Source organism: Bactrocera neohumeralis, chromosome 4 (genome assembly GCF_024586455.1).
Source record: "Bactrocera neohumeralis isolate Rockhampton chromosome 4, APGP_CSIRO_Bneo_wtdbg2-racon-allhic-juicebox.fasta_v2, whole genome shotgun sequence".
Lineage (NCBI taxonomy): Eukaryota > Metazoa > Arthropoda > Insecta > Diptera > Tephritidae > Bactrocera > Bactrocera neohumeralis.
The window spans coordinates 1,721,152-1,748,483 of NC_065921.1; the positions used below are offsets into that span (position 1 = coordinate 1,721,152).

General features: G+C 39.0%; 1 protein-coding gene across 3 annotated transcripts in view; it reads right to left on the reverse strand.

Annotated features, from left to right (window-relative positions):
- Positions 1 to 27,332, reverse strand: part of LOC126755020 (5-hydroxytryptamine receptor 2A) — a 138,219-nt gene that overhangs the window by 49,836 nt on the left and 61,051 nt on the right. For all 3 annotated transcript variants that reach the window (XM_050467279.1, XM_050467278.1, XM_050467280.1), the window contains 2 exons: positions 15,107 to 15,240; positions 12,989 to 13,098 (listed from right to left, as the gene is read on the reverse strand). In XM_050467279.1, coding sequence (XP_050323236.1) covers positions 12,989 to 13,098; positions 15,107 to 15,240 — 244 coding nt within the window. The remainder of the gene's footprint in view (positions 1 to 12,988; positions 13,099 to 15,106; positions 15,241 to 27,332) is intronic.

Sequence of the window (27,332 nt, forward strand, 5' to 3'; positions counted from 1 at the left end):
GTATGTGAATTCTGTAGAGACTACGCTCGTGTGCGTTTACTGAAAAGTATAAAACTTACTTAAGTTTACACTTAATATCCTTTTCACATTTGATTTCACTAAGCCATTTCCAAAGCACGCACACACACATGCACTCCGTGATACACACTAATACATTGAGTAGACACATGCACACACAGACACATATCAGCAACACTTTATTTCCACTTCAATGATAAACGCACAAATACACAAACACACAAACACACAAACGACAGACTTGCTCAAGTACAACAACAATGAGGACCCACAATCGAAATTGATGGAATTTCATTTCAAACCTTTTTGGCTGGCTCTTCCGAACGTTTTATTACAGCCCTAGTGTGTGTGTGTGTGTGTGTGTGTGTGTGTGAGCCCGTGCATTGTTCGAAAGTAGAGCATGGAGTGTCAATTCGACTGCCGAGCTGAAATATCTCCACGACAATTCCTCTCGGTCCCAACTCAATAAAGTGTAAAAATAATGCTCTGCCAAATAGCAACAATAAAGCTATAAATGGAGGGGGATAAGAAATAAAATTTTAAGTATGGGAAATAAGACAATTTACTTCCTTATCAGTTAATGCACCCAAGACACTAAACAAAAACTTTCCATGTGACGTCAAGCGCTTGGGTGCGAGAGTTGGTTCGTGTGAGTGAGGAAATCAAATATCACAACAGCAGTTAAATGCCGTTATTTTTGCTGTTATAGTGGCAATTAGTGTTATTGTACGCATTAATAAGCCCGCGAGTTTGCGTTTAGGATTGTTAATGTTACGTTGGGGAAATAGAATTTAATATTCAGAGTTGCTCTGAGAACTCCGCAAATCACTAATGAAATACAGAGGCCGAGCAAGGGAAAAAGTTGGATTAGGTTGAATATGTAGAAAGAAATGAAGGGCCATCAATGTGGATAAGAAGCGGTTTTAGAGTCATTTATATGGGAGATTCTCTCTCCTTCTAAGGTCCACAAGAAATGGATAATTCAATGAAGTGTTTGTTTTTACACACGATTAAGAGAAGTATGAGCCAAATAGCTGTATTCTAAAAGTGATAACTTTCACTTGTGTGCAAAATATCTTGCTCTTATTTCTGCAGAAATTAGTTTAACAATTTGTTTTGTTTTCACAACAATAAAATGGGTGTGATTCGTGACAAAAATGGATCAAGGCAATGCATGTGAAAATTGGTTTGAAAGAATAAGAAATAGATCATTATTATTTATGTGTAACTGTAGAAATATATAAAAAGGTTTCCGCGCAAAATACGGTCGTTTCAGAAGAAGCTCATTTCTGGCTGAATGGCTTCGTTGAATCCCCAAAAATTGACCGTTTGGTGTTTTATGGTGGTATGGCGACATCAACGGGTTTAATTTCCTTCGAAATGAGGCAGGAATAGTGAGTCTTATAACACGATGTTGGCCGACCCTTTTTCTCCCGGAATTTGATGAAATCGACGTGGACGATTTCTATTTCCAACCAGACGGTGCAACGCCTTTTGCTGTACGTCTAAACATAGACACATTGCGTCTAAAGTTAGGCTTTTTTAAGAAATTTTAGTGTTTTTTCTTTTTAAGATCACGTCGTTCTTGTGCGTAGACCTTATATAAAAGTAATTTCTTGTGAAGCAAATATCATTACGTGCAACCTTAAAATATTCTCTAACTATAAATCCAACAAATTTGTCCTTTAAAATAGTTTTATGTCACATTGAATTAAGAACCCTGCCATAAGACCGCATGAAATCACTCCACTTTCCATCACACCGCTTTGGTGCTAATTGCCGCCGTCTCAGCAAATTAAAATTGAGGCACCGAATGCTAATGCAATAAAATTAGATGCCAGTTATGTCTAGATAATTTACTACAGATGGAGAGCCGTCTTAAATTATGCAAATTGTCGAAAATGTGAGCGAACGGCTGGCAAAAATGTGGTGGTGAAATGATTTCGACTCATATTTTGCAATCATCGATTGGCGAAATTTACAAGCGCTGAACGCTTTTCATTTTCCGGGCCGAAATTTGGCACAAGGAAATGTATGTGCAACGACAAAAGAACCTGCAGTTAGCGAGGCGGCTGCCAGCACTACATATCGATCGTTAGGAATGATAAACAGCACGAGTAATTCACTTAATTCTCGTAGAAACACTGGCGACACTAATAACACTAACGGTAATAATGCTTAATGGTCGCTGGAGTAGAGCGCCGCCATGTTTTGCAGACAGTGCGCGGCAGAGGGATTGTGCAACACGAGTTTCCTCACTTCAGCGTTAATGTAAGTGAGCGTGGTTGTTGCAGTTGTAATCGTAGAACATTCGAATATTTCCGTGTCACTAATTTTTTAGCAATTAAGTGAAAGTGCCTGAGCAAGGTAGCTGCAGAGCTGCAGATATTTTAAGACTAATAAATTAAATGGTCCCACACACATACAAATCTACAGGCACATGCCGGCAACACTCGTACTTGATTAAATGGAGAAAATAAAATTCAACCAACTGTTAACATTGAATTCGAAGCGAAAGCGGAAATGTCGCATGCCGAAGTTGTGAGTCAAAGGCAGTTCCGCTGGTACTCCCAGAAGCATGAGAGGAAAGGTAACAGAAAACAAGCTGCTCTGAGCCGGAAATACTAATGTCACCGCTGACCCAAAGCTAAAATTCGTATTGTGCCGACTCAACAAATACTTAATTCGTGTGTCGCACATTGTTGCTGCTTGTCAGCGGGGCCTCCGCTGTTGCCACGTACAATGGGCCTTAGACTTGATTACTCACAGTGTACTGTGTTAGTAATAGTGAGACTGCTCCTCAGTGACCTTGTTGGAATGACGTCATTTTGCGCAACAAATGGGAAATGTATGTAAATCGTCAATAGCTTTGTAATCGTGCAAGGAATTAGTGACTGTCTTCTACACCTAGAGAAATAATAACTCCTTCAAGATAGTTTCAATACAACAAATCATCTTCGAAAACTTCCATTATAATATTTAATTCACAGTTTATTATCGGCCCCTTGTTTTCGAAATGTCATCTATAACATCACTTTCTAAAGATTGGTTCAAATTACCTCCACTGTAGAAGTGTAATAGAGCTAAACTCGACATCGACTTGCCCTAGCATATCCCTTTTTCTACCCAAAGCAGTTGCAGTCCACCTTCTCATGCATTCTAATTGGGTCCGAGAAGCTGGCTCGTTACTTTTCACTAAACCAAAAACGTGGTGGGATGAGTCTACTTCGTGACGATTTGCTTTTGACGTCATTGTGTTGCAGAAGCGTCTTCACAAACATTGGCATGTACATGTAGTCGTTTGATTTCCTGGCCGCTCGTCATTTGCCGTTGCGTCCGTTCGTTATAGTGCGGCGGGACCATTAATCTTTATTTCACTGTCAATGTGTTAAATGGACAATATTTCTTTCATAGTTTACAAGCTTTGCTGGCGTCCGTGCGCAGCCTGCCCCGGCTGTGCGCTTCGTGACCGTGAGTCGCCTTGTTGCCGTCTTCACAACACACTCGTCAAACTGTAAGTACGCTCGTGGCCGGTTAGCCAGTCATCTCACCAGTTGCTTCCTGCTGTTGTCCCAAGGTATGCAAGCATGTTCATGTATGTGTGTATGCCAGTTGACTATTGACTGTTGCGCCAACTATGTTGTCGCTGGTGTGGGAATGTTTGCAAGTGTTGTTGTTGAGGAATTCTACATCTTGTACTCCATTAGTTTTATGTACGTGTTTAAATATTTCTATATATGTACATAAGTTTGTGTGAAGATTTAATTGATGACTGAAAATATTTACCAGGGTTGCATTATGGAAGGAGTTGATGGCGTGTGGGAGTGTTTTAGGAATACACTTGGGTTCATAAAATGTTGAAATACCGAATATAAGATTTATGTATGCTGAAAATCAGAGCCTTGTGGTGATTAAACCACCCAAACTGTCCAACGAAAGGTTCTTGTAACAATGGAACCAGTTGCTGGATTGAAGAGTGTGCAACCGTAGAAATCATGAACATTATAAGAGAAGAAGTCTAATATACTACTTTCAATCAATTCAAATCCAGAAATTGCGATGTGCTCCTAACCCACGTATACTCGTATTTTGGGTAAGCGTTCAACGTTTTTTGTCGGAACTTTGAAGTACACAGAGAGCTCCTTATATCTCACCGTAAGTGCTATGTTTAGTGTAGTAAACAAATGTAACACAGCTTTGTATTTATAGCAACTGCAGTAACGGGTTTTTGTACTCTTCCAGCCACAGTTTTGCCATGCATTCCAGTCCACTGCCATCCCCCGAACCGCATGCCCAACTCGGGCATTAAGGACCTTTAGACACTGGAGATGCGAATTTAATTAATTCATTTTTTAAGCGTAATTACGTTTAAACAACAGCAGCAACAAAGTGGAAATAACAACAAATTGCATTAATGTAACGAAAAGTTTAATGAAAAATTGATGCTTGCGAATGACAGCGTCAATAGAGAAATATCCAGCGGAAGCTGCCTGGCTGATAAACGACATTTAATTTGTTCATTGCCAACATGCACATTTTTTAATTACACACCTGAAAAAATGAAGGCAAACAAAAATAAAACCGCTTTCTTCTGTTGCACGAGTTAATGCTCGAAATTGCGGCGAACTTCAAATATATACTTTCGTATAAAAAGTTTAAATAAATTTGTTTTTTTTCGTAATTTTAACGAACTAAATTGAATGGAACTAAGAAGTAGTTGATTAAACAATTTGTTTATTTTTATTTATATATTTTACAAATCTGTTTGCTTTGTAGAATTGGATGCCCTGGAGGAATATAAAACTATTGCTCTAAACCAACTCGTCGTTGAGCAAAAGAGTCCAAGCGTCTAAGTAAACGATATCAAATGGAGAGTTTACTATTTACACTAACAGAAAAGGGATGACAAGAGAGCTCGACATCTCTCACGTCTTCGTTAGAATGATTTTGATGGATATTTTGGGTATGAAACGCGTTTTTGCTCGACTCGTCGCAGGTCTCTTTGGACATGCCTGATCGTGCGAATTCCGATTCCACATTCATGGAGAGCTTGGTGTACGAAAGCGTTGTAAGAAACCGCTTTGAGTTAGCAAACTAAAAATCCGGCGGATTATCAGAGAGACAATACGGCTTTATAAAAAAGAGGTCCACTATTGACGCCCCAAGAGAAGTAGTTGATACTGCAAAGTGTGCAATAAGTGGGAAAAAATGGGCAAATATAATAAAAGCTCTACACGAAATACGCGCTCTTCATTATCTAATAATTGTTATAGTGAGTTACTTTCAAAATAGGAGATTGTTACTCGACAAGGACTATGGCACTCAGAGCTATACTGTCTTGAGTGGAGTACCACAAGGCTCGGTGTTAGGCACACTGCTATGGAACCTGATGTACGACGGAGTGCTAAGATTACTGCAATCAAATAATGTGAAAACAGTCGCATACGCAGATGATCTCATATTGGTAGCAGTGGCCGATGGTTTGCTACTATGAGTCTAGAGTAGTTGGCTGAGCAGAAAACAGAAGTCTTGCTCATAAGTTCCAGGAAAATTGAAGAAAGATAACGCTCATCAAAGGAGAAAGCGAGATTACTTCACAGCCACAGTTCCTTAGTGTAACAGTGAACTCAAGACTCAAATTCAAGGAGCTCTAGGAAAATATGAGATGTAAAGCAAATAAAATCTAGAATGATGGCAAATGAAAGCTGTGTGGGTGCCAGCCGACCATTTTTAATAGCTAAGGTAAAGAGTATAACAAATACTGTATGCGGCTTCAATATGGATACAGGCAGATTTCTGCTACACGCGTGTTAAGTGCTTTCCGAACCATATCAAATGACGCTGATAGACATCCAGGGAGACGAGTTCGCGCGAATACATATATAACTCATCAAAGGCGTCTATCGCAGCAAAAAGAGAGGAGAGAACCAAAAGCATCACAATGTGGTAGCAACGGTGGCAAATTTCATTCAAAAGACGGTGGACCCATAGACTGATTGCGGACATATATTTGTGGATAGCTAGACAACATGGGGAACTGGATTTCCACCAAACCCAAATATTTAGTTACCATGGGTGACTTAGAAGCTACTTATAAAAATATCGTGAAGATTTTAGTCCATATGGTTTGGCAGTGCTTAGAAGACTCTAAACACGTACTCTATCATCGCCCTCGGTTTTCAATTACAAGGGAAGAGCTGAAAACCACACTTGGAGGTAGTCTGACGGTGGAAGATTTGAGTCACTTAAATATGTGCGAGTTCTCTGTAAAATGGAAAGTTGTGGGCGAAGAGGCAGCTCTAATTATCCCGAAATTGAGACATTTATAACAGATTAGGCGTCAGTTAGGCCTCAGTTAGTCGTACAACAGAGGAGACTTAAATATCTTCTTCTCTCTCATGAAGTAATACTTTGTCCAGTGGTCCCGTACGGGAGACATGACATGGGAGTAGGTTTGATGTAGCGGATCCTCCTACTATAAAAAAATAAAAAATAAAAAAACATGCATCGAGTTGCACAATTGAAAACAACCCCATGCCTTATGAAACTATAGTATTATATATGTATGTACAAGCAAAGACATATACACATACATTTAATTAGATAAGTTTAAGATTTTTAAATTTTTTAAAAGGAAAAGAAAAACGAAATAAAAATTAGAATGAAAAATTCCTGCTCAATGAAAGCAGTTTAATTTCTCCCACCAGCGGCTTCATGGAAAAATTATTTTCCACAGCGCGCCGCATACATCGCATCAGGTGTGTTCTATAATTCATTGCGATTTCAATTTCACTTAGACCCAAATGGTTTGGCAACACAATATGAGGCGAGACCACCGCGACCAGGCAAGCCAAACTGCAAATAAAACACGTCGAAATAAATCTCGTATTTGCTAATCTAAACAGCATGTGCCTGCCTCTGTACTTACAGTTATGTAGCTATGTGGTGTGCCTCCATGTGTCATTGTCTAAACTATACCGGCGGGTGAACCAATGAACCGCAAAAGCTGTGCATTTTTCAGTAATGTGTCCCGCGAGGCTTATTTGCAACAATTATAAAACAAATAGTAGTGAAGCAAGAACAACAACAACACAATCATTGCAATGCAAATATTTAAGCGCTCGAAACACGCACCAGCACACACGCACATATCCGAGCGCGTTGCGTATTGTGCAGCGGCGCGTGACGCACTGAATTCCAATGCGGCGGAAGCCATGACGTATACTTTACACACACTCCTACTTTCGCCGCATTGCGGATGGCGATTTCTGTGGCCTACAACCACCGGCATCTGGTTAGATACAAATCACTTAATTTGGTGGCAAGTTTTTGTGTAAATTTCGTTGTTATTTCCCCTCCTATGTGTTTGTACTTTAAATCATTGCTGTTGTTGTAATTTCCATTCTAGAGCGGTTTCAGGTGCGTGTGTACGCTTGCAAAATAAAGGTAGACTCGGTATAGATAAGCGTCTGTATGCGGTGGAGCACACCGCGGCACCGGCATATTGTCCGTGTAATCGAAAATAAGTGTGGCAGAAAGTAGATTGGAAAAAATGTTGTGGCACATCGCCACCTTATACACAACAAACTGATACAGGGTGCTGCAAAAGTAACGCGCATGTGTGGTAGTTGGAGAAAGCAAAAGAATTCGTCAGTTGCCTCTGCATCTTGTGGCAAGGCATGTTCAATTGGTGTTGCACATGCATTCTAACAGTTATATTGCATAATATCTATCTTCCCAAGACCCAGATTTGCTCTGGATTTCTTGTAAAGAAGAAAAGAAAGAATAACAATTTCCAAAACTGTGATTCTGACATAAAACAATTTAATCTAGTCGCCAGTACCGTGAGATATGATCCGTTGTATTGCTAGATAAAAACTTACACCGACTTGAAAAGCTTCTCATGGCAAGCGAAAAATGTTCAGACCCTTGTCGGTGTATCTCGAGTGGCTTTTAGTTTATCGCATAGGGATCAGTAATCTTCAAATGCAGCCGCAATCGTTTCACCTGAAAAAATGAAAATTATTTACTTTTATCCCGTAATCGACCTTTTGGGGTACCCTGTACTGTATAACCAAAACTCGTATATGCTCATAGCAATCGGTTTTACAGTTATTATTTTATCCGAAAATGTGGCATGCAACGAACGCTCGCCGCCTATGACCGCAGCTTTGTTTGTTTATTAATATTTATTTCTTTGTTGGCAATTTTGTTCGTCGGCCACATATCTAACCAATTTTGTTGGCCACAACGAAAATTCCACGTTCACTTTATTAATATCCACGAGAAAATCAATTTTAATTTTAATTTATTTCCATGGGCATATTTTTCGGAAACTACGTGGGTCTCGTTGCCAAGTGGAGTTTCGGCGTGGAGTTCTGCGGTTGCACCAGGTACATTTCGCGGTTTTGCGTTAGATGCGTGTGTACACTTGTGTGCAAATATTCATGCAGAATAGTTGCCACCAGAACCATCAAGTCCACCAAGCGCCAATTTAGAATTAATTAATATTTATTTTTCATTTCAGCGAAATAATTTTTTGTCGATTTGCTGCGAATAAAATTATTTGAAATTAATAACGCAAATTCAGAAAGCGAGCAAAATGCTTCGGCTAATAAATGTCTGTCAGTTGACATATGTTTTTGCATGTAACGGATTTTTTGTCGCAATTTTTTTTGGAATACATATTTATTAGTAATATTTATTTATTTTAACGGAAGTTGTTGAAAACGAATTTCGCCACAAAACAGTGATTATCATTTGCTTTTTTCGTAATTTCCATTTTAGATAAACATTTATTTTCAGCATGCTTTCAGGCGAAATTCCGACTAATTGCAAGTTAAGTGCTTATGTGTATATTCGTGGAAGTGTTTTTTTCTAATGACAGCACAACAGCAATAAAAATGAAGAGAAGAAACAACAACAATTGCAACAATTTTAATTCGGCTTGCTATTAATTGCCTGGTTGCCTTTAACTCATTGTCTAAAGCACTAGTCTATAATCGAGTAACAGCAGTTGTGATTTGGAATCTATGGAAAATATCTCATTTTATTACGTTTCTTAAATATTACCTATTTAGGGTATGAATTATTTGAAAGTGCAAAATGTTAAGAAAATATGAATATCGATTGCACCTATTTTTTGATGCAGTGTTAAGTAAAGTTAGTTACATAAACATTCGTAAGACCGTAAATCCATTATTTGGGGGTTGGTGTAAGGCCTGGTAATCTATTTAAACTATTAGTACGACATTTAAGCTTTTATATTGGCCTAAGATTCTCACCTTAATACGCAAGGATATGTGTGATCAACCGAAGTGGCGAAAATGATTTTGTTCGGCACATGGAACTCCGCAACAGGTGCGGGGTTGAAAGATATTGTTAAGATATTTCAATGCTTTTCGAAATAGTCTGGAAAGAGTAAATAGGCTGGAGGTAGATCAATGTAAGAGTTTATTTACCATTCATATATTGGGTAGTCGAAAAAGTATTTTCGTATTTTGCCAATAGATGTCGTTGCAGTCGTATATCTCCAGTGTTTCCAATCACATTGTGTCACACCATATAGTGTTGGAAAGGTTAACCAAAACCAAAGTTAAATTCGGGAAAGTTGAAAAAAAGTTACAGCTGCTCAAAAAAAGTGAAAATAATGAAAAAATTCGCTATATTTTAAAATTTTTGTATAAAAAAGAGAAGAATGCCATGCAAGCCACCAATGAAATTTGTGAAGTTTACAGAGATAATGCCGTATCATTTCGTGTAGCTCAACAATGGTTCGCTCGCTTCCATTCTGGAAATTTCGATGTGAAAGATGCACCTCTCTCTGGTAAACCTATCGTTGAAAAGTCGATGAAATTATGGAAAAGATTGACCGGGACCGTCACATAAGCAGCCATGACATTGCTAAGAAACTAAACATTCATTATTAAACGGTTTTGAATCATTTAAAAAAGGCTGGCTACAAAAAGAAACTCGATGTTTAGGTACCACATGAATTGTCTGTGAAAAATTTAATGGACCGAATTAGCATCGGCGATTCTTTGCTGAAACGAAATGAAATCGAACTATTTCTACAGCGAATGGTAACAGGAAACGAAAAGTGGATCAAATACAATAATGTGCGAAAAATAACATGGTCCAGTTTTTCGCTGAAGCTCAACAAATGGTCGCAAAGTCAGGATTGACCTCGAAGAGTTATGCTGAGTGTTTGGTGCTATCGGAAAGGAACCATCCACTATGAGCTGCTCCAGCCTGTTTGAATGAATGATTCTACATTTTACTGTCAACAACTTCATCTTCAAATGAGATTGAAACAAGTAATCGAAGAAAACGGCAAGAACTGATCAACAAAAAGGGCTTCGTCTTCCATTAGGGCAACGCTAGACTACACACATCTTTGATGACTCGGCAAAAACTGGGAGAGCTTGGCTGGGAAGCTTTGATGCATCCACCATTTAGCCCTGCATCATCGGACTATCATTTGTTTCGGTCAATGCAGAACTCCCTTAATGGAGTAAAGTTGGCTTATGAAAATCACTTGCCGCAGTTTTTCGATGAAAAACCAGACAAGTTTTACACTTTTGGATTAATGTCTATAGCGGAAAAATGGCTAAAAGTGGTCGATCAAAATAGAACATACTTGGTTCATTAAAGTTCATTATACATAAATATAAAAAAATAAGTTGAAGTGTGATTAGAAATACGAAAATACTTTTTCGGTTACCCTATATAAGCCAGAAAAAACACAGACCTTTGTTTTGTAGCTTACTTGACAGGACCGGAGCGTTATTTCTTAAAAATTTTTTTAAATCACATCACTTTCTTCTTTGTTTTTTATATAAAGCTTCAGACAGTGCAAGCCTTATGTATACACCAATAATTCCAAACACAAACGCCTTCACGTTTCGGAGCGGCTTTATTAGGAAATAAAAGGAATATTCCAGGCATTTATTGAAACACGTGTTAAGATCAAATAATACATTACTCACGCATGTGTCGCAAGTACATTATATGTCGCACATAACATGTGAGCAAGGTGGCAACTTTGGGTGATTGCCACTTCGGTTGAATCGGTGACAACAACTGTCAATCGAAGCAAAATCTTTTCCACGCGACGTGCTTGTAATATGATTGATGACATCTGCCAAACTTTTCAAAAAAACGTACGAATATATGATGTGGACTACAGTCGTTCAAAATATGCTTACGCAGAAGCTCAAACGCCTACACCAAGTGCTTGTGTGTGATATCCAAAGTGGAAATCAATGATTTAAAATTGATAACAGCATAAGCAACAACAACTACAACAAATGAGAAGATCTATTTACACTCGTTAACAGGTGAGTGGTGGCCCGAGTAAGAGCGTGAAGGAACGCAAAGAGATGCGCAGATGCTTGCGTTCTTAAGATAATAGCTCATTGCACCTTTACATATAATACACGTATGTCCGACAGGTGAACTTGCTTTTTCATTTTCATAGGTTTCAGAATATATATGTGTGTAAGTATATATGTACATGTGTACATACGCAAAGATAAATAATCCGAAGTAAAAACTTGAAATTGAAGACGTTGGCTGGGCGAGACTAAATCGATCTGGTATTCGTGGCGCCTACTTTTACTATAGAGAATGTTGCTGGCTCCAGAATTGAAGAGCAAGTCATGAGTATTTACTGTTAGTTAGCTTCGAAACTTTGTAGGCGACTCTGTGCAGTTGACTCTGTGCCGGTCAACTTTGTTTTTTTTTTTATATTTTTTTAACTACAAGAGAACTTATTTACATAAACATTCGAGTTCACTGTATACTATTTACTATCACTATTTATTCGGCGAGTTTTTGATTTCAACATGTGTTAAATAAATTTACTTGGGTGTGTTTTCTTTCAAATTGCCGTTTTATTCCACAGAGAGCGCTGATTGGTGAAATTCCTGTTTGATTGATTAGCTTCGTATGACAGCACCTTGCTTGCCTTTCGGGCATTTAGGCGCCAAGCGACAGGCAAATTCAGCCATGAGAGTTGCTGAAAACGAGCATGCATGCCTTCATCGATTTGTTGTTTTTATTTTTGTTATTTCTGTTATTTTCCTTATTTCATTTGTTTTCTCTTAATTGCTTAGTGCACATTTCGCACACATTTAATTTGTCTAAAATTTTTTTTAAGTTTTTTTTTTGTTGTATGGATTTCTGACTTCTATTTTATTTGCCGTCTGTCCTGCAAGTGAACGGCAAAAGCCGGAGAAGTCAATCAAAGCTGTGAAAGCAGCTCATTAATCATGATTTGAGTTTGACAGAAGATTAAATACCGAAAGTCAAATAAATTTGGAGAAATGAGATTTGAGTGACAGCCGAAAATTTTATCGGAGGCGCGTTTAAAGGCCCTGTAAATTTGAAAGAGCCTTTAGTGTGGCAGAAAACCAGTTTAAATATATATATGTATGTACATACGTGCGAGCTGCTTGTGTGCATAGATAATATGAGCATGTTTGCTTTTTGTTTGCAAAACAACTATTAAATATTCATTTCTTATTTGAACGAGCAATCGCTTTGTATTTCCGCCGTCCGACGTCCGAGGTCAACACGGTCAACATATCGATTTCATTTATTTGCTTTCAATCAACGTAAAGCGAGCCTTATCACTGGAATCAATGTGTATGTAGCGGCTGAGGCGTGACACGCCGATACGCTATCTTTTTCTCTGTCATTCATCCTAAATAACGGTACACACCATATACCGTTTATTGCCAAATAATCGCCTTGAACACTGGCATGCCCGGAGTCAGGCGTTTTATGGCTGCGCCTCAGCATATTCTCACAACTCAGAACTCAGGAACCACATATGTGTCATCCGTGGATGCTTAAACCTAAATATTCTATATCACACACATACATTCACGCATACACACATACATATGTATATCTTATGGTGGAACAGTTGTCTATTAAAGCTTACAGCACTTCATTCGGTACTCACCTATCGAGCGCGATGGCGACTAAATGCAATATGGAAGCTGTACAGCAGAGCACATCGCACGACGTCCAGATGTCGCACAGCTCCGGTCCAAGTATCCAGCCTTGGCTTATCTTTTCGGAGAGAAAGTTTCCAGCACGTTTATTAAGTTTTCGTTTAGTTTCGCATGTCCGCGTGCGTGTGTGAGTGTTCGTTCGTACGAGCGTATTTCCACAGAATGTGTTGTAGTTTTTGCACAGCCAAAATTTTTGTTGCGAAATGGTAATGTTTGCCGTCAAATCGGTGAACACGCGAAGGAATTGGGAAGAGAGAAAATAGTGACAGTGTTAGAAATGTTTAAAAGCGATGATCAAGCGTGGAATACAAATTGCATATACCTAACGGTAAAATCATCCTGTCTTAGTGCTCGCTAACTTACGTGCGACTCAGTCGAAATGGTTACCCAGTAGTAATTTTTGGGATATCTTCCAACTCTCCGGATTGGTCTGGATGAAAAAGTCCAATGCGAAGGTTTAATCAAAGGAGTATATAACCGTGTTCCGTTCACCATGAATATATTCAAAAAATCTTACTACGTTTAGGTTCAAGAGAACTTGCCATATAAATTCATTGATATTCGCGAGAATAATGTAGTGACCTTGCGTTGGAAGTTCACCACAATGAATAGTTAAATTCTGGTATTTAACATTGTAGAAACCAGACACTTTAAAGCTGCCCTCTTATTGTTTTATTCGGAAGGAAGAAAGGTATGAGCAGCAATGGTTTTTCTGTTGACATATCATGACATGGGGGACTTTTCTCAATATTATGAACTGGAAGCTCGAATCTCCATAAAACAAAAAAGTCTTAAAAAATTAGAAATAGGATATTGTAGTTTTTACCGGATCCGTTGAAGAATATTAACTCTTTACATACCATTTGATCTATCGGCGGATTGAAAGTGCAGAGATAAAAATATACAACGAGAGCGTTAAAAAGGAAAGGTTCGCTTTCCCCGCTGGGTGCATGAGAGTTTGTGCGTTAAGCATCAGTCAGTCATGCTATTCTACGATAAACTTTATACTCCATACAGCCATACTTACACAAACACATGTGTTTGTGGGCGCTTAACTTTATGCGACGAGTTGCGCCATTTAAGGTACAGCCTAAGGACATGCGTTCATCATGGAAGGAGGTCATAATATTGGCTTGTGAAATCCGCGAGTCAATTCTGTTTGTATGTATTTATACACGAGTTCTAGCAAAAACAAAAACAAAATAACGGATATTTTATTGCTTTATGAATCTTTAAATAATAAGTGGGGACACGGTAAAGCGCAGGGATGATGATGATTCCAAAAAGTTTTCAGGCTTTTATGGGTCCTATTATGCTATGGGTTTTACTGAGTAGATATTGCTGTGAAGTCAATTAAAATATATATATGTACACACGCTGTAGACTCGTCTCCACTTTATGCGTTGAAAAAGAAAAATGCTGAAGAATAAATTGTAAAGAAGCAGAATACTTCGGGAATCTCGGTCAATAAGTGCGGCCTGGAGAGTTTCAGGATCAATTTAGTGACGGCAAAGTGCTTCCAATGCAAATTAGCGTCTTTATGTGGGAAATGAAGAAAGAAGACATGCCGTCCACTTTCGCCGTACTTTTTGTGGAATTTGTCTCTTATATTTCGAAAGAGGCTTTGTTTTTGTTGGCAAACCTCGAGAGCAACTGTACTGACCGGTTTTAATTTTAGTTAGGCACTAAATAAAAGCCAGAATCTTTTATAAGAACTTCTATTGCCGAATTGAGAATCTTTAGTTGTATGTGCTTGAGGACCCGAAAGCTACTTGGCGAGCGCTTAGAAATTAAGACACAATATTTATCACTGAGATACTAACTTATTAGCTACGCTTTATTTTGGAAGCATTATCGAGAAAACTAAATATTTTCATGCGACCTCTGATAACACTGATCTGTTATGCTAAGAGATCCTGTAAGTTGCTAACAAATGGCTGCTGAAATAGTGACTAGGGAATATTGGTGGTACCATGCAATACTGCGACTCTGAACTACTCGCACCTCTGAGTTTTATAGTATATCTTATTCACTGTTCTCTTTAATTTGTGCAGCCTTTTGCTTACCTCATAGACGGCGCCCAACGGCATCACCAGACAGGCAACGAATAAATCAGCAACAGCCAATGATGCCACCAAATAATTGGCAACATTCTGCAAGTTACGTTCCAATATTATGGCAGCAATTACAAAAACGTTTCCTATTGATGAACGCCAGGAGCAACAACAGCGCGGAAAGCGAGACCAAAAAGGAGTCGACGAATGAACAGCCCGTGTCGATGCCAACGCAGTCAATAATGGTGATTGTTTTTGGTGTTTGTTTTCCATACAAATACAAAAAAACATGGCAGCGATTTGATGATTTCATGTGAGCCAGCGTCCATGCCGTAAATACGGAGGAATTCATTTCAGTTTTTACAAGCCATTAGTCCCATGTTGGTCGATGTACGTAGTGGTGAAAGCGTTCAACAGCGCATTATTATAATCAATGTGCGGCAAGTTGGCATGTTTTTGTGGTGCCACATCAGTGTTCGCAATTATCGCCGGTGTTGAAGAGTATTTGAACAGCGAATATTGTGTGGGCGTGGTTGTTGGCATGAAAAGAGAAAAGCGAAGACATAAATATACAGTTATGAATACAGGAGAAGAAAATATCATTCAAAAATAAAAAGTATTCCATAAAAGTCTTCGGTTTGTTTGCTCAGTTAATTCTCTCTGAATTTCAATTGCATATCGCCTACTGGGGTCAACATATTCGGCATCTAGGTACCTTGAATAGTTTTTGTTGGATTTGGACAATTTTTGGTCAAAAGTTATCATATCTTAAAGGAATTATTAGTGGAAAGTTTTATGGGGAGTGAGCGGGGTTATCTTTTGATTTCTTCTATTTTCATACTGTTTGTAGGGATTCTTAGGCTAGGCAAATTTGGTAGCTTTAGTGGTTTAGGAGATATGTACATTAAACTTATTAGAGGGCGGGGCCACGCCCACTTTCTCAAAATGGTTTGTCCATGGGTGCCCTTTGCTACTGCGATCCCTTGTGCCAGTTCTTAGTTATGGCACTGTATAGATTTACTTGAAATTTAGGGTTTGTCCGGAAAGTAATAGGACTGATTTTTTTTTCGCCGCGACTGTACTTCGGAGCGTGCGCGCACCGAATGTTGTCTCCGAGCACCTGGAGAATTAGGAAAAACATTTTCGGGCAACGTGTTTCTGTTAGTGGTGCAAGCCGAAATTGCTCTAACGAACGATTAATTTTTCACTGGTGACGAGTTATGGATTTTTGAGTATGATTCCGAGTCCTCCGAGTGGCACACGCCGGCGTCTCCTCGCCCAAAAAAGGGAAGAATGAGCAAATCCAAAGTGAAAACGATGCTCATTGTCTTTTTTGACATTAAAGTCATCGTCTACCATGAATTAGTTTCTCCTGGACAAACCGCCAACGCCAAGTTTTACGTGAAAGTCCTCAAGGGACTCAAACGAAGAGTCAACCGGTCCGTCAAAACATCGCAGGCGATTGAAAGTTGCATCACGACAACGCCCCGGCTTACACCGCCTTTCTTGTGAACAGCTACCTAACCAAGGTCGGCATCCCAAAGCTTCCGCAGCCGCCCTACAACCCAGATGTGGCCCTCCGGATCGTTTTTAAACAATTGTAACGATTGGTTCAATAAATTTTTTTAATTTGCCTCAGTTTTAGTACTTTCCGGACACACCCTGTATAGCGGTCTAGTCCTTAATCACATTGACATTGTCTTTTTTAGCGTGTCTGCATTCCTATAACTGTGAATATGGCTTGCACTGGGTGTGTGTATCGAAATTAATCAAACGATTCAGCAGACATGGCGCTGTCAATAAGTCACGTGTCGATGTGTCAATGTGCAGTGCACCGACATGACAATGACAACGCTGGAGTTAGCGGTGACTTTTCATAGGCGTTAGCCATTTCTCGCTGCGGCAGCCAGTCAAGCCGCTAATGTAGATTAAAATGGATAAGTTGCGATAATGCATGCACAACCATATTATCTTAATGAGCACTTACATCGGTATGTGTGCATGTGTATGTGCTTGTCGGGGATTATATCTTAATGCATGCGATAAATCATTCACCAAAGCTGGCTGTCATTATAGTTTGCCATGGAAATTATCGCAAATGAATTTATGTGGCGGATAATGAGCCAAATTACTTCAGTTATTTAGGCATATGCGAATTACCCTTGTTTTAAGTTTTTTTTAAGTTTAAAGATAATTTTAATTTCATCCATTCTGTCGTACAATTTTATAGTTTATTCTCGCAGCTTCGAGCCTTAAGTATATTATGCCGTTGTCAATCTTGAAAGAAGTCAGGAGGAAGGAGGAAACACACGAGCAGGCTGTTCACCTATGTGATTAGATTTAATAGGGTTTGGTTGAGATTTGGACACGAAAGCTTGTAAACTATTTCAAGTCTGCAAATGAGCCTGGAAGTATTTTTCTTCTACTTTCCGCTCCCTTGGAATTCAGGAGCATTAAGTTAGGTCATTTATCTAATGTTCGCACTTCTTTCTGGCCCAGTTGCCCTCTCACACCTTACGCGCGTATTTTGGTGTGACAAAGTCCATAAATAACACTTTTTAAGTTGGAAAACTTTATAACACCATCACATCATAAATTAAGTTTGCCCCGTTCCTTTATTGCAATTAATGCGGCTTAAAGCCCGTAATAGGCGGAACTTAAAAGCGAACTTAGCCTGTGAACCCATAAGTAGTTTCGTTTATGCGGAGTCCATAGTATCCGTAGCTGCGGAGCGTGTTGCGCAAATTGACTTGGCAAACTTTTCCATTTGCACTATCTACATGCTAAAGTGCAGCCAGCGCCAGGGCCAGCGAGGACATTAAAGCAGCATGGATGCAACAGCAACAACAACAGCAGCAAAACGGCGAGAAAAGCCAAACCTTGAAAAATTGCCGGGGAAAAGGTAATCATAATGACGTTGATGATTAAAAACTTTACGCGCGTTGCATGCAACAAAATACGCACAAACAAAAGAGTGCAAATGAAGAGAACGCTGCTTCGACATTAAAGTTGCACACTTAGAGAGTGCAACAAAATAAAAATGTGTCATGTAATGATAGCCAAGTGGCGGCTGAGCGGGGCGTGGGCAGTGGCTTTTTACAATGCAAGCGCTGTGCCACATCATGGCGGCGAGGGCATTAAATAACCTTAAACAGTGATGACTTCGCTCGTAAAATTCGGTGGTTTCCAAGAAAGAGAAAGAAAAACAAAGTGTTGTGTGTATGCAATTGAGTACATAAACACACACATACACACGCATACTTAATAGCAAACGCGAAATGAAAGTGAATTTTGAATTCGTTGTTACGCTAAATACAGCATCTGTGCACCGACTTATGGCCAGCGTAGAATTTTTATGCAATTTCACATACAGTTGCCTGGCGCATAGCATTGGTTGGCTATCTGAATGAGTGTGAGAGCCCCAGCGTTCTTTTATAGAGGTGTAAGCATCCATGGTTATAAGCGAAAGGTATTAGGTATGGAGAGAAATCAATGTAATCCGCTGTCACGTGCTGATTTTCGGTTCTTAGCACTTGAAATTATTATTTTACTTTTGCAAGAATAGTGTGTTTGTGCCCCGCCTCCGTCCTTGAATAATTGTGTATATCGCTAACATAAATTCCGCTTATAATTTCCGCATTGGTTTTAAGCCATTGCCCGCCGCTGTACGTACGCAGTCTGGGCTGCGCAAACACGCAGGATAAGTACATTAGGAAGCATAAAATTAAAGCGGAGATGGAATGAGATTTCTCAACTCCTGCCCCAACTATCGCCCGCCACCCCAAAAAATTGAGTAGTAAAATAATACTCGTGCTGCGATATCATAAAAAATCAGTGAAAATAAAGTTGGGTAAATCTGCAACACTGCGGTGCTAGTGAAACATGCGATGTGCCTTCATAAGTGGCGCACATACGTACTCCTATTACGCATACATACGCATTCGTCAGCGGAAAATAAAACGGAGAAAATGCGCCATAGAAATAAAGATAACTGCTGACGGCAAGTGCTCTCCAAAAAGGTGGGAAAGAATACTGTTTACGAGAATGTTAGGGCCACTTGAAGAGAATGTGAAGATAACGCAAATTTGTTGCAACGCCGAGTAGCTATGCCACCACTTCGTGGTTGCTTCTTTCACGACACAGTGACCCTCAAAAGTGGCTGCAAGCAAGAAAAACCTTAACTTCGGCTGCTCCGAAGCTATTATACCCTTCACAAATAAAATAATGGTTTCGTACAAAATCTTTTAGTTTTTATGACAGCTATGCGCTACAATTTCATCGGAGGAAAAAGTTTTCCATACAAGAACTAGATTCTGATTGCTCAGTTTGTAAGGCAGCCATATGCTATAGTGATCCGATATCGGCAGCTCCGATAAATGTGCAGCCTCTTGAGGAGAAAAGAAATTTCAGATCGATATCTCAAAAACTGTGGCGTTAGTTGGAGTATATAGTATACAGAAAGACAGACGGACAGACGGACAGACATGACTAAATCAATTAAGCTCGTCGCGCTGATTATATGTATATATTCGGTAGTCGAAAAACTCTTTTCCTATTTTGTCAATAGATGTCGTTGCAGTCGTATATCTCCAGTGCAACCACACTGGGTCATACCATATAGTGTTGGAAAGGTGAGATTGAATGAAGCTTTACATTTCACCAAAAACAAATTAAATTCGGGGAAGTTGAAAAAAAGTTACAGCTGTTCAAAAATGAGTGAAAATAATGAAGAAATTCGCTATATTTTAAAATTTTTGTATAAAAAGGGAAGAATGCCATGCAAGCCACAAATGAAATTTGTGAAGTTTACGGAGACGATGCTGTATCAGTTCGTGTAGCACAACAATGGTTCGCTCGCTTCCGTTCTGGAGATTTCGAAATTTCGACTTACACTGATGGAATAATGTCTCTAGCGGAAAAATTTGTTTGTTTATTTATTAGTATAAATGTAGAAAAAAAAATTAGTTGAAATTTGATTAGAAATACGAAAAGCCTTTTTTGACTACCGCAGTTAATAGCTGTAACGCTGATGGACCACGTGCCGTATGAGCAACATCCAAACAATGGAGACGCGCACTCCTTTGTGAATTTTTGGAAACTACTGGCCTTGGATCATATTCTGCGGGTGATGCAGTAAGTAATGATGTGTCTGTCGCTTTGATCAAAGGCAGGCGTGTAATGTCCTTATGTCCTTAGGCACTCGAATGCGCCGGTACAAGGCAATTCCGGTGGCGAATGCGTGAATGTGAATAAAAGTGCAACACACTGGCAACCTAATAACGGTTTCGCTTTTTCTCCTTTCATGGCGCATCCTTTTCACTTTAAAGTAGTACTTACATACATGTATCCACGCAACTGAAAGAAAAATAAAAGCGAAAAAGAAATGAAAAGTAAAACGCCCAAAAAGTCCGCTACTCGTGTACACTCTTCTTTCCGCTGATTTACCGAAAATTAAACTTCCGCCACAATTTGTGGCAAGCAATTTTCAAAGCACACTTTCTTTTTTGGCTTCGTTTTGAATAGACTCTCTTTGCCTTTTGCACACACATTGCAACGCCTTGCGTGCGACGTCTGTTCTGCGGGTGTGTGCGTCTGGTGCTCGCCCCTGCCACGGTTGTAGCTGCCATGCGTAGATGCCGACTACACAGGCATTCTCTTTTGATATCGTTTTGTTAGTGTAAGCTGGAGACAAGCGACAAGTGTTGGTTGCCGGGTAGGTTACGGCACACTGTCACTTTTACCTTGGCACTTATGACTGCAAAGAATCCGATAAACGACTTTCACCTGTTTCGTGTAGCTTGTATGCTTCCACACAGCTGTTTACACAACTTGAGCTTCGTCTATACATATAGTATGTACAATGTACACGCTTGCATATTTCTCAGCAGGACTATTGCATTTGAGCTTCAAGATGTGCATAATATTTTCCGATTTTTGTCTCTGGCTACGTAGGATGTTGTAGAGTTTAGGTTCGGCATTTTTGTGATAAGTGAAACGAACATTTCAGTACGGCTTCGAAAGCCTGTAAACCACCAATGATAGGTGAGGCTGCGAGATTGTGAATTTCGAAAACCGTTTAAGGGTCAGAAAAGTTTTCGCGCCCATCTGGAGACAGTTCGTTCGTTTCACTTCAGCCGTCCACTTTTGGGTTCGATTGAAGTTTTGAGCTATTACAATAGAGCATTTGGCTGGAAAACCCTAAAGGGTTGCAAAAGAGAAGAGAAACGTGAATTGATACATTCTCCAAATGCAATCTTATGCAGTTCGTCGAAAATTGAAGCGTTGCTGATATCTTTTGTGTTTGCTGCGATGTGTGCAATCCACTTTGTTGCTGTTGTTTTCTTTCCACGCCCGAGCACGTTGAATGTGAATATTAAATTGGGTGCCGCTCAGTGGCAGCTGGAAATGACAAGCGAACGCCCGTGACATGCGAACAATGAAGAAAAATAAGTTTTTCAAACTTTATGCATATGCACTTTCACATAGTACATACATACGCCAATACCAATGTTTGTTTGCTGTGCATGTGTGCATGTGTTATACATATGATGGAAATGCGAGAATGCACTTTCTTTGGTTGATTTCCGCTTTTGCGCTCCTGTTTGTTTGCTGCTGCGAGCTCATGTGTCACTCATGCTCAATTTCACGTTCAATTGTCGGTGCAAGCACTCTTACACACAAACACACATGTATATATGTATATAGTATAACGATATGATGTGGGTAGGCATGTGTATCTCAGCAAACTGTGGCCAATTTATAGTCTCCGCCTCCGCAGTGCATATTTTTGTGTCACACAATTTGTTGACAGCGAAATCGTTACTGGCTCGCCTTGCCGCTTAAGGCTTTCCGTATAAAAACTATGCTTCGAAGGGCAACCACAAATGCACGTCGAATCCATAATGCATTCTATTTAGTAAAATAAAAGGCATTGTTTTGAAATTTGGCCTCTGGCTTTTAACTACTTTGGACCGCCAACTAACGAGTAGTTGTACAATAATTGACATTTTATCTAAAAATAATAGGTTCGATTTGTAATACATTATATTGGATAGTCGAAAAAGTCTTTTCGTACTTTGCCGTTAGATGTCTTTGCAATCGTATACCATATGATATATGAGTTTTTAAGCTTCATTTACCGAAAAAATGTAAATTAGGCGAAGCTAGAAAAAGCTACAGCTGTTCAAAAATGAGTGAAAATAATGAAAATATTCGCTATATTTTGAAATTTTTATTTAAAAAAGGGAAGAATGCCATGCAAGCCACCAATGAAATTTGTGAAGTTTACGGAGATAATGCTGTATCAGTTCGTGTAGCTCAACAATGGTTCGCAGCTCGCTCTGGTCGACCTACCGTTGAAAAAGTCGAAGAAATTATGGAAAAGATTGACCAGGACCGTCACATAAGCAGCCATGACATTGCTAAGGAACTAAACATTCATCATCAAGCGGTTTTGAAACATTTAAAGAAAGCTGGCTACAAAAAGAATCCCGATGTTTGGATACCACATGAATTGTCTGTGAAAAATTCAATGGACCGAATTAACATCTTCGATTCTTTGCTGAAACGAACTGAAATGGAACCATTTCTGAAGCGAATGGTAACAGGAGACAAACAGTGGATCAAATACGACAATAATGTGCGAAAAATATCAGGATTGACGACTGGAAAAGTTATGCTGAGTGTTTGGTGGGATTGGAAAGGAATCATCACTATGAGCTGATCCTGCCTGGTCGAACGATTGATTCTACATTTTACTGTCAACAACTGATGAGATTGAAGCATGCAATCGAAAAAAATGGCCAGAACTGATCAACAGAAAGCGCTTCATCTTCCATCAGGACAACGCTAGACCACACACATCTTTGATGACTCGGCGAATTGCACCATCGGACTACCATTTGTTTCGATCAATGCAGAACTCCCTTAATGGAGTAAAGTTGGCTGGAAATCACTTGTTCCTGTTTTTTGCCGAGACACCAGAAAAGTTTTATACTGATGAAATAATGTCTCTAGCGGAAAAATGGCAAAAAGCGGTCGGCCAAAATGGTACATATTTGGTCCATTAAAGTTCATTAGAATTATAAAAAAATAGTTGAAGTTTGATTAAAATAATTTTTATGGACTAAACAAAAAAATACGGAAAAATCCATACCTTTTGGCTCATTTATCACGACACAGCAGATATTTCAACGAATTGGCGCCACAAATTCTTTTGTGCTAGTTTAAATGGGACATTAAATGAAAAGGTGTTTTTCCACAAAGTGTCTATTGAGATTTTCTTCTATTGTTTGCCTAATGCAGACATCCTTACATATTTGCCTCGCTCTTCTCGCATTTCTACCTTCGACGTTTCGGTCGTTCTGTTTTTGCGCTGTGAATTCCTGTGCAACACCTTTTTTTGGGAAGAAATCAGACCGGCAGTGAATTGTTGATTGTTGTTTAATGCATTTTTGTTGCTATTGTTGCGCCATTGTGGCTGATACCGTTGCCATTTTTCAATTTACCATTTCTACTTTATCACTTGGAAACTTCACGTCGCTTTGTGCATGGCTTCAATGTATTTAGCGTTCTCGATGCTCCATTCTCCCAACATTTTTTCTCGGACAAGATTTTTTGTTTTGATTTCGAAAACTTGTTTTCACCAGTAGAACAGCTGGACATGTGCTTAGCTGTAAACGGCTGGCAAAATAGAAGTGGAAAGTGGCGGAATAAGGCAAAGCAAATAGTGAAAGCAAAACGAAACTATTGCGCCATTTCTTGGTTCTTGGCAACTGCGGCTCTTGTTACAGTTTGCCCATTTTCTGGCGCACAATCTTTGCGTTGTTGTCCTTTCAAATTTGATTTCTTTCTACTTTGAATTCTGTTGTCATCAGTTAGTCGCACTTTTTCCTTCTTGTTTCGCCTTCTTCTGCCGTGCTTTGTTTGCCTTTTTTCGTTCGTTTTGCTTTGCTTTTGAGTGAGCAAGCCTCACTGGGCGTTGCTTGTGGCTTATTTCTTCCATTTTCTTTTCAGTGGCTTCTGCAATTTGTTGCATTCTCTGCTGGGCATCAATTGTTCGTTTTTGTTGTTGTTACCTGTTACTTGACGCTAAGCGCAAAACATAAAGCTGCTTGTTTCCTTTCTTTCCATTCTTCCGTCCGAACGCTTCCAGCTACATTTTTACTTAGATAATCCATCTCTGCTCAGTGTGTGTTGTTGTTGGAACAGTTCTTTGCTTTTGTGGATTTGTGTTATTTTATCACCCACAACTTTATTTGGATTAGAGTGTTCAAATAAATGGAATTCTAAGGAAGTCATTTCTAAGAAGGAACCTGTGGGTCGGTGGGGCTTCCAAACAAACCTGCAGCTGGCCGGATGTGCTTTGGCAGAAACTTAGTTTTATCCAAATATTTAAAGCGTTTCAGAAAGTTTGACAGATTGGGGATTGTGCTATGTTTTCAATTTGCGCAAAGTTGAAGTTCGGGACAAGATGTGATGAGCCTAGGAGGCGAGATATAAGAGGGAAGATCAAAACTATTATGGGCCCTGCCTCATTTATATAAAATAAATAAAATACAACCAAAAATCTTTCGATCGGGGAGTTGTTATATTTTTGGTGATTGAAACCTGGATTGGCTTAACATTTCGAGTAAGGGTTGAATTTGTATCCTGAATAAATCAGTTTATTTTATTATTTCTGGAATAACATGAACATTTCAGAAATGATTGCTGGTTAATTTTCTCTTCAATTTTAATAAATACTCTGACTAACAGAAATTTAATTTATACATTTGAAAGCTCTTTTTTGTTGCTTTAGATTTCGTCTTCTGATTACACATTTTCTTTATTGTACTTTGTTTTGTCTGCGATGAAGACATAAAAGATTTGAATTGCGGCCATTGGCAACAGCTGCTGGCCAGCTTTTGTGGTCATTATGGGGCTGCTCAATTCGCGGTGTCAAGGACAATGAGTTTTAAATACACTTAGGTCTATGGGCAAGTGAACTTTTCGACATATTGAAAAAGTTTATAAATGCACAGATACCAGCAAAGGGTTTTTTGCTTGGACGTTGTAATGCTTGCGGAATTCATAGAGCTTTACCAGCAATCTCCAGTCGGGAGAATTTTGCGATGTCTCAAACAAAAAATTATTCATAGAAGCTTAGAATGTTTGGCTCACTAGAGTTTAATGTTATTTCGTACAGGAATTGTGTGGTGCTGGTGCATAACGGGTTAAGCATGTTGTTGTTACTACAAAGGATTTGGTTAATTGTTTAGCAATGAGAAAAGTGATTTTCGTGTGTATATTGTTTAAAAATCGACCTTCTCCTAACTCTCATTATAGAATTTTCCGTTTCCCAGCTAAAGAGCTAGCTTGGGGAATGCTTCATCATCTGCATCCATTCCAAATGCTTTCCTATAATTTTGACCAAATATTTATTTTTCTTAAAAGAAAAAGTCACCCTTACAGTTCAGTTTGAAGTGATTCAAATTGCGCAAATTCTTCTCGGAACCTATCATGCCTCAACCGTAAGCGACTACTAAAGAGTAAATAGCAGATAGGAGGGTGTGTGTATAAAGGGTATGGTGAGAAATTAAGCCTAACAAGTATTTATTGAATGGCAAACATAAAATAAATCAAAAGGAATAACATGCATTTGTTTGTGTGTGTGTTTCCATGCCTGGGTGTCTGTTGTTGAACAAGTACAAGAATCATCAACTCTGCTTGTGTGACAAATACACTCTCGTTGATGCAAAGAAATTATTTCCAATAATCCACAATAAAGCCGTTTTTATACATCATAAATTTACTGTTATTTACACGCACGCACACACCAACACAGCTGCAGCTGGGCATGAGCAGTGATGGTGCTGTGGCAATATTGATATCAATATGCTTTGATGCAACTGGTGCTTGTTTTAATGGAGATCTTCGATATTTTAAGGCGATATAAATTGTTAACAGTCAAGCTTTGATAAAATGAGGGTTTGTATAATTCAATTCCTATTCAACTACATTCAGCTTCTGGAACATTTCTTATGTGTCAGAGTGCAGTAGAGTTGGGTATTTCTAATAAATTTGCACAATGAGGGTAGTTTTTAGTTAAGCAAAATGTCTTTTTGATATTTTAAGATGACTACTTTACGATATTTAATCATTGACTTAAGCTTTTAGAATTCATTCGTGCTTTTTGCGCCCAAATTTATGTCCCAAGGCAAAGGCCACAGACAAACAAATTATCTCTTAAGTAGCGCATAGGTAGCACAGATCCAGGTTTGACTGCTCTACGAAGTATACAAATTTGTACATGACGTTGTCATATGTATTTATTTTCTTAATCACATTTACTGCTGTTAAGGCTGTTGAATTGATAAATATGCTTCTTTCCACGAAAATATCGAAGAGGCGCAGAGAGCGTGCTTGTTGTATCAGTACATATACCCAATATACCATATACTTAATATAAAGACTTTCGAACTTCCGGGTGACTTTATACCGCATATCGGCCAGCAAGTGAGTTATCTTAATAAAATTGAGATAGTGTGTTTTTCTGAATGAATGAAGGTGAAAGCTCGCCCTGGATCCCATGTAACTAAAAGGTCTTATGCACCTGACGATACTTCCCTGGCTTTAATCCTTGCAAGTTGCATGACTATGAACATTTCATACTTCCGAACGTAGCTCTTCCTTACTTGTTAAATTATTATAATTTGCACAAAAATTTACATCGAGTCATTTAGTGAAAATATAATACTTTAAAGTTGCGCTGTCCTTTGAAGTGTGAAATTCGATGAAGTAGTAAGCGAAAAAGAGCTTTCCTTCGAATTGAATAAATTGAATTGCTTGCAAATTTTAACTTATGTGCTTGTAAGTGTGAACAGCGTGCGTATACGTTTTTGAATAATTTTCAATATTCGAAATTGCATGCCAAGTACTCGTGCTTCACAATAAACTGTACCCAGTGAACTCGCTCACTTCGCCTTCGCATCGCTTTGTGTCAGCCTGCCTTTTGTCATTTATGTGTTTGTAAACACCAACACCCTTTCCGCCCCGCTTGAGATGCGATTTGTGGTGAGATTTGCCCACAGCTTTATCTGAGCCGCAGTACTCTCGTGTCAATTGAAGCATATAATTTAGCATTTTTCATAAATTGGGCTATTTAGAGAGACACGTATTTGTGGCATCTACATGTATATACAGGGTGTGCCCTGTCAATATTTAAAGAAATCTAGTAATATGATTGTGTTTAACAGTA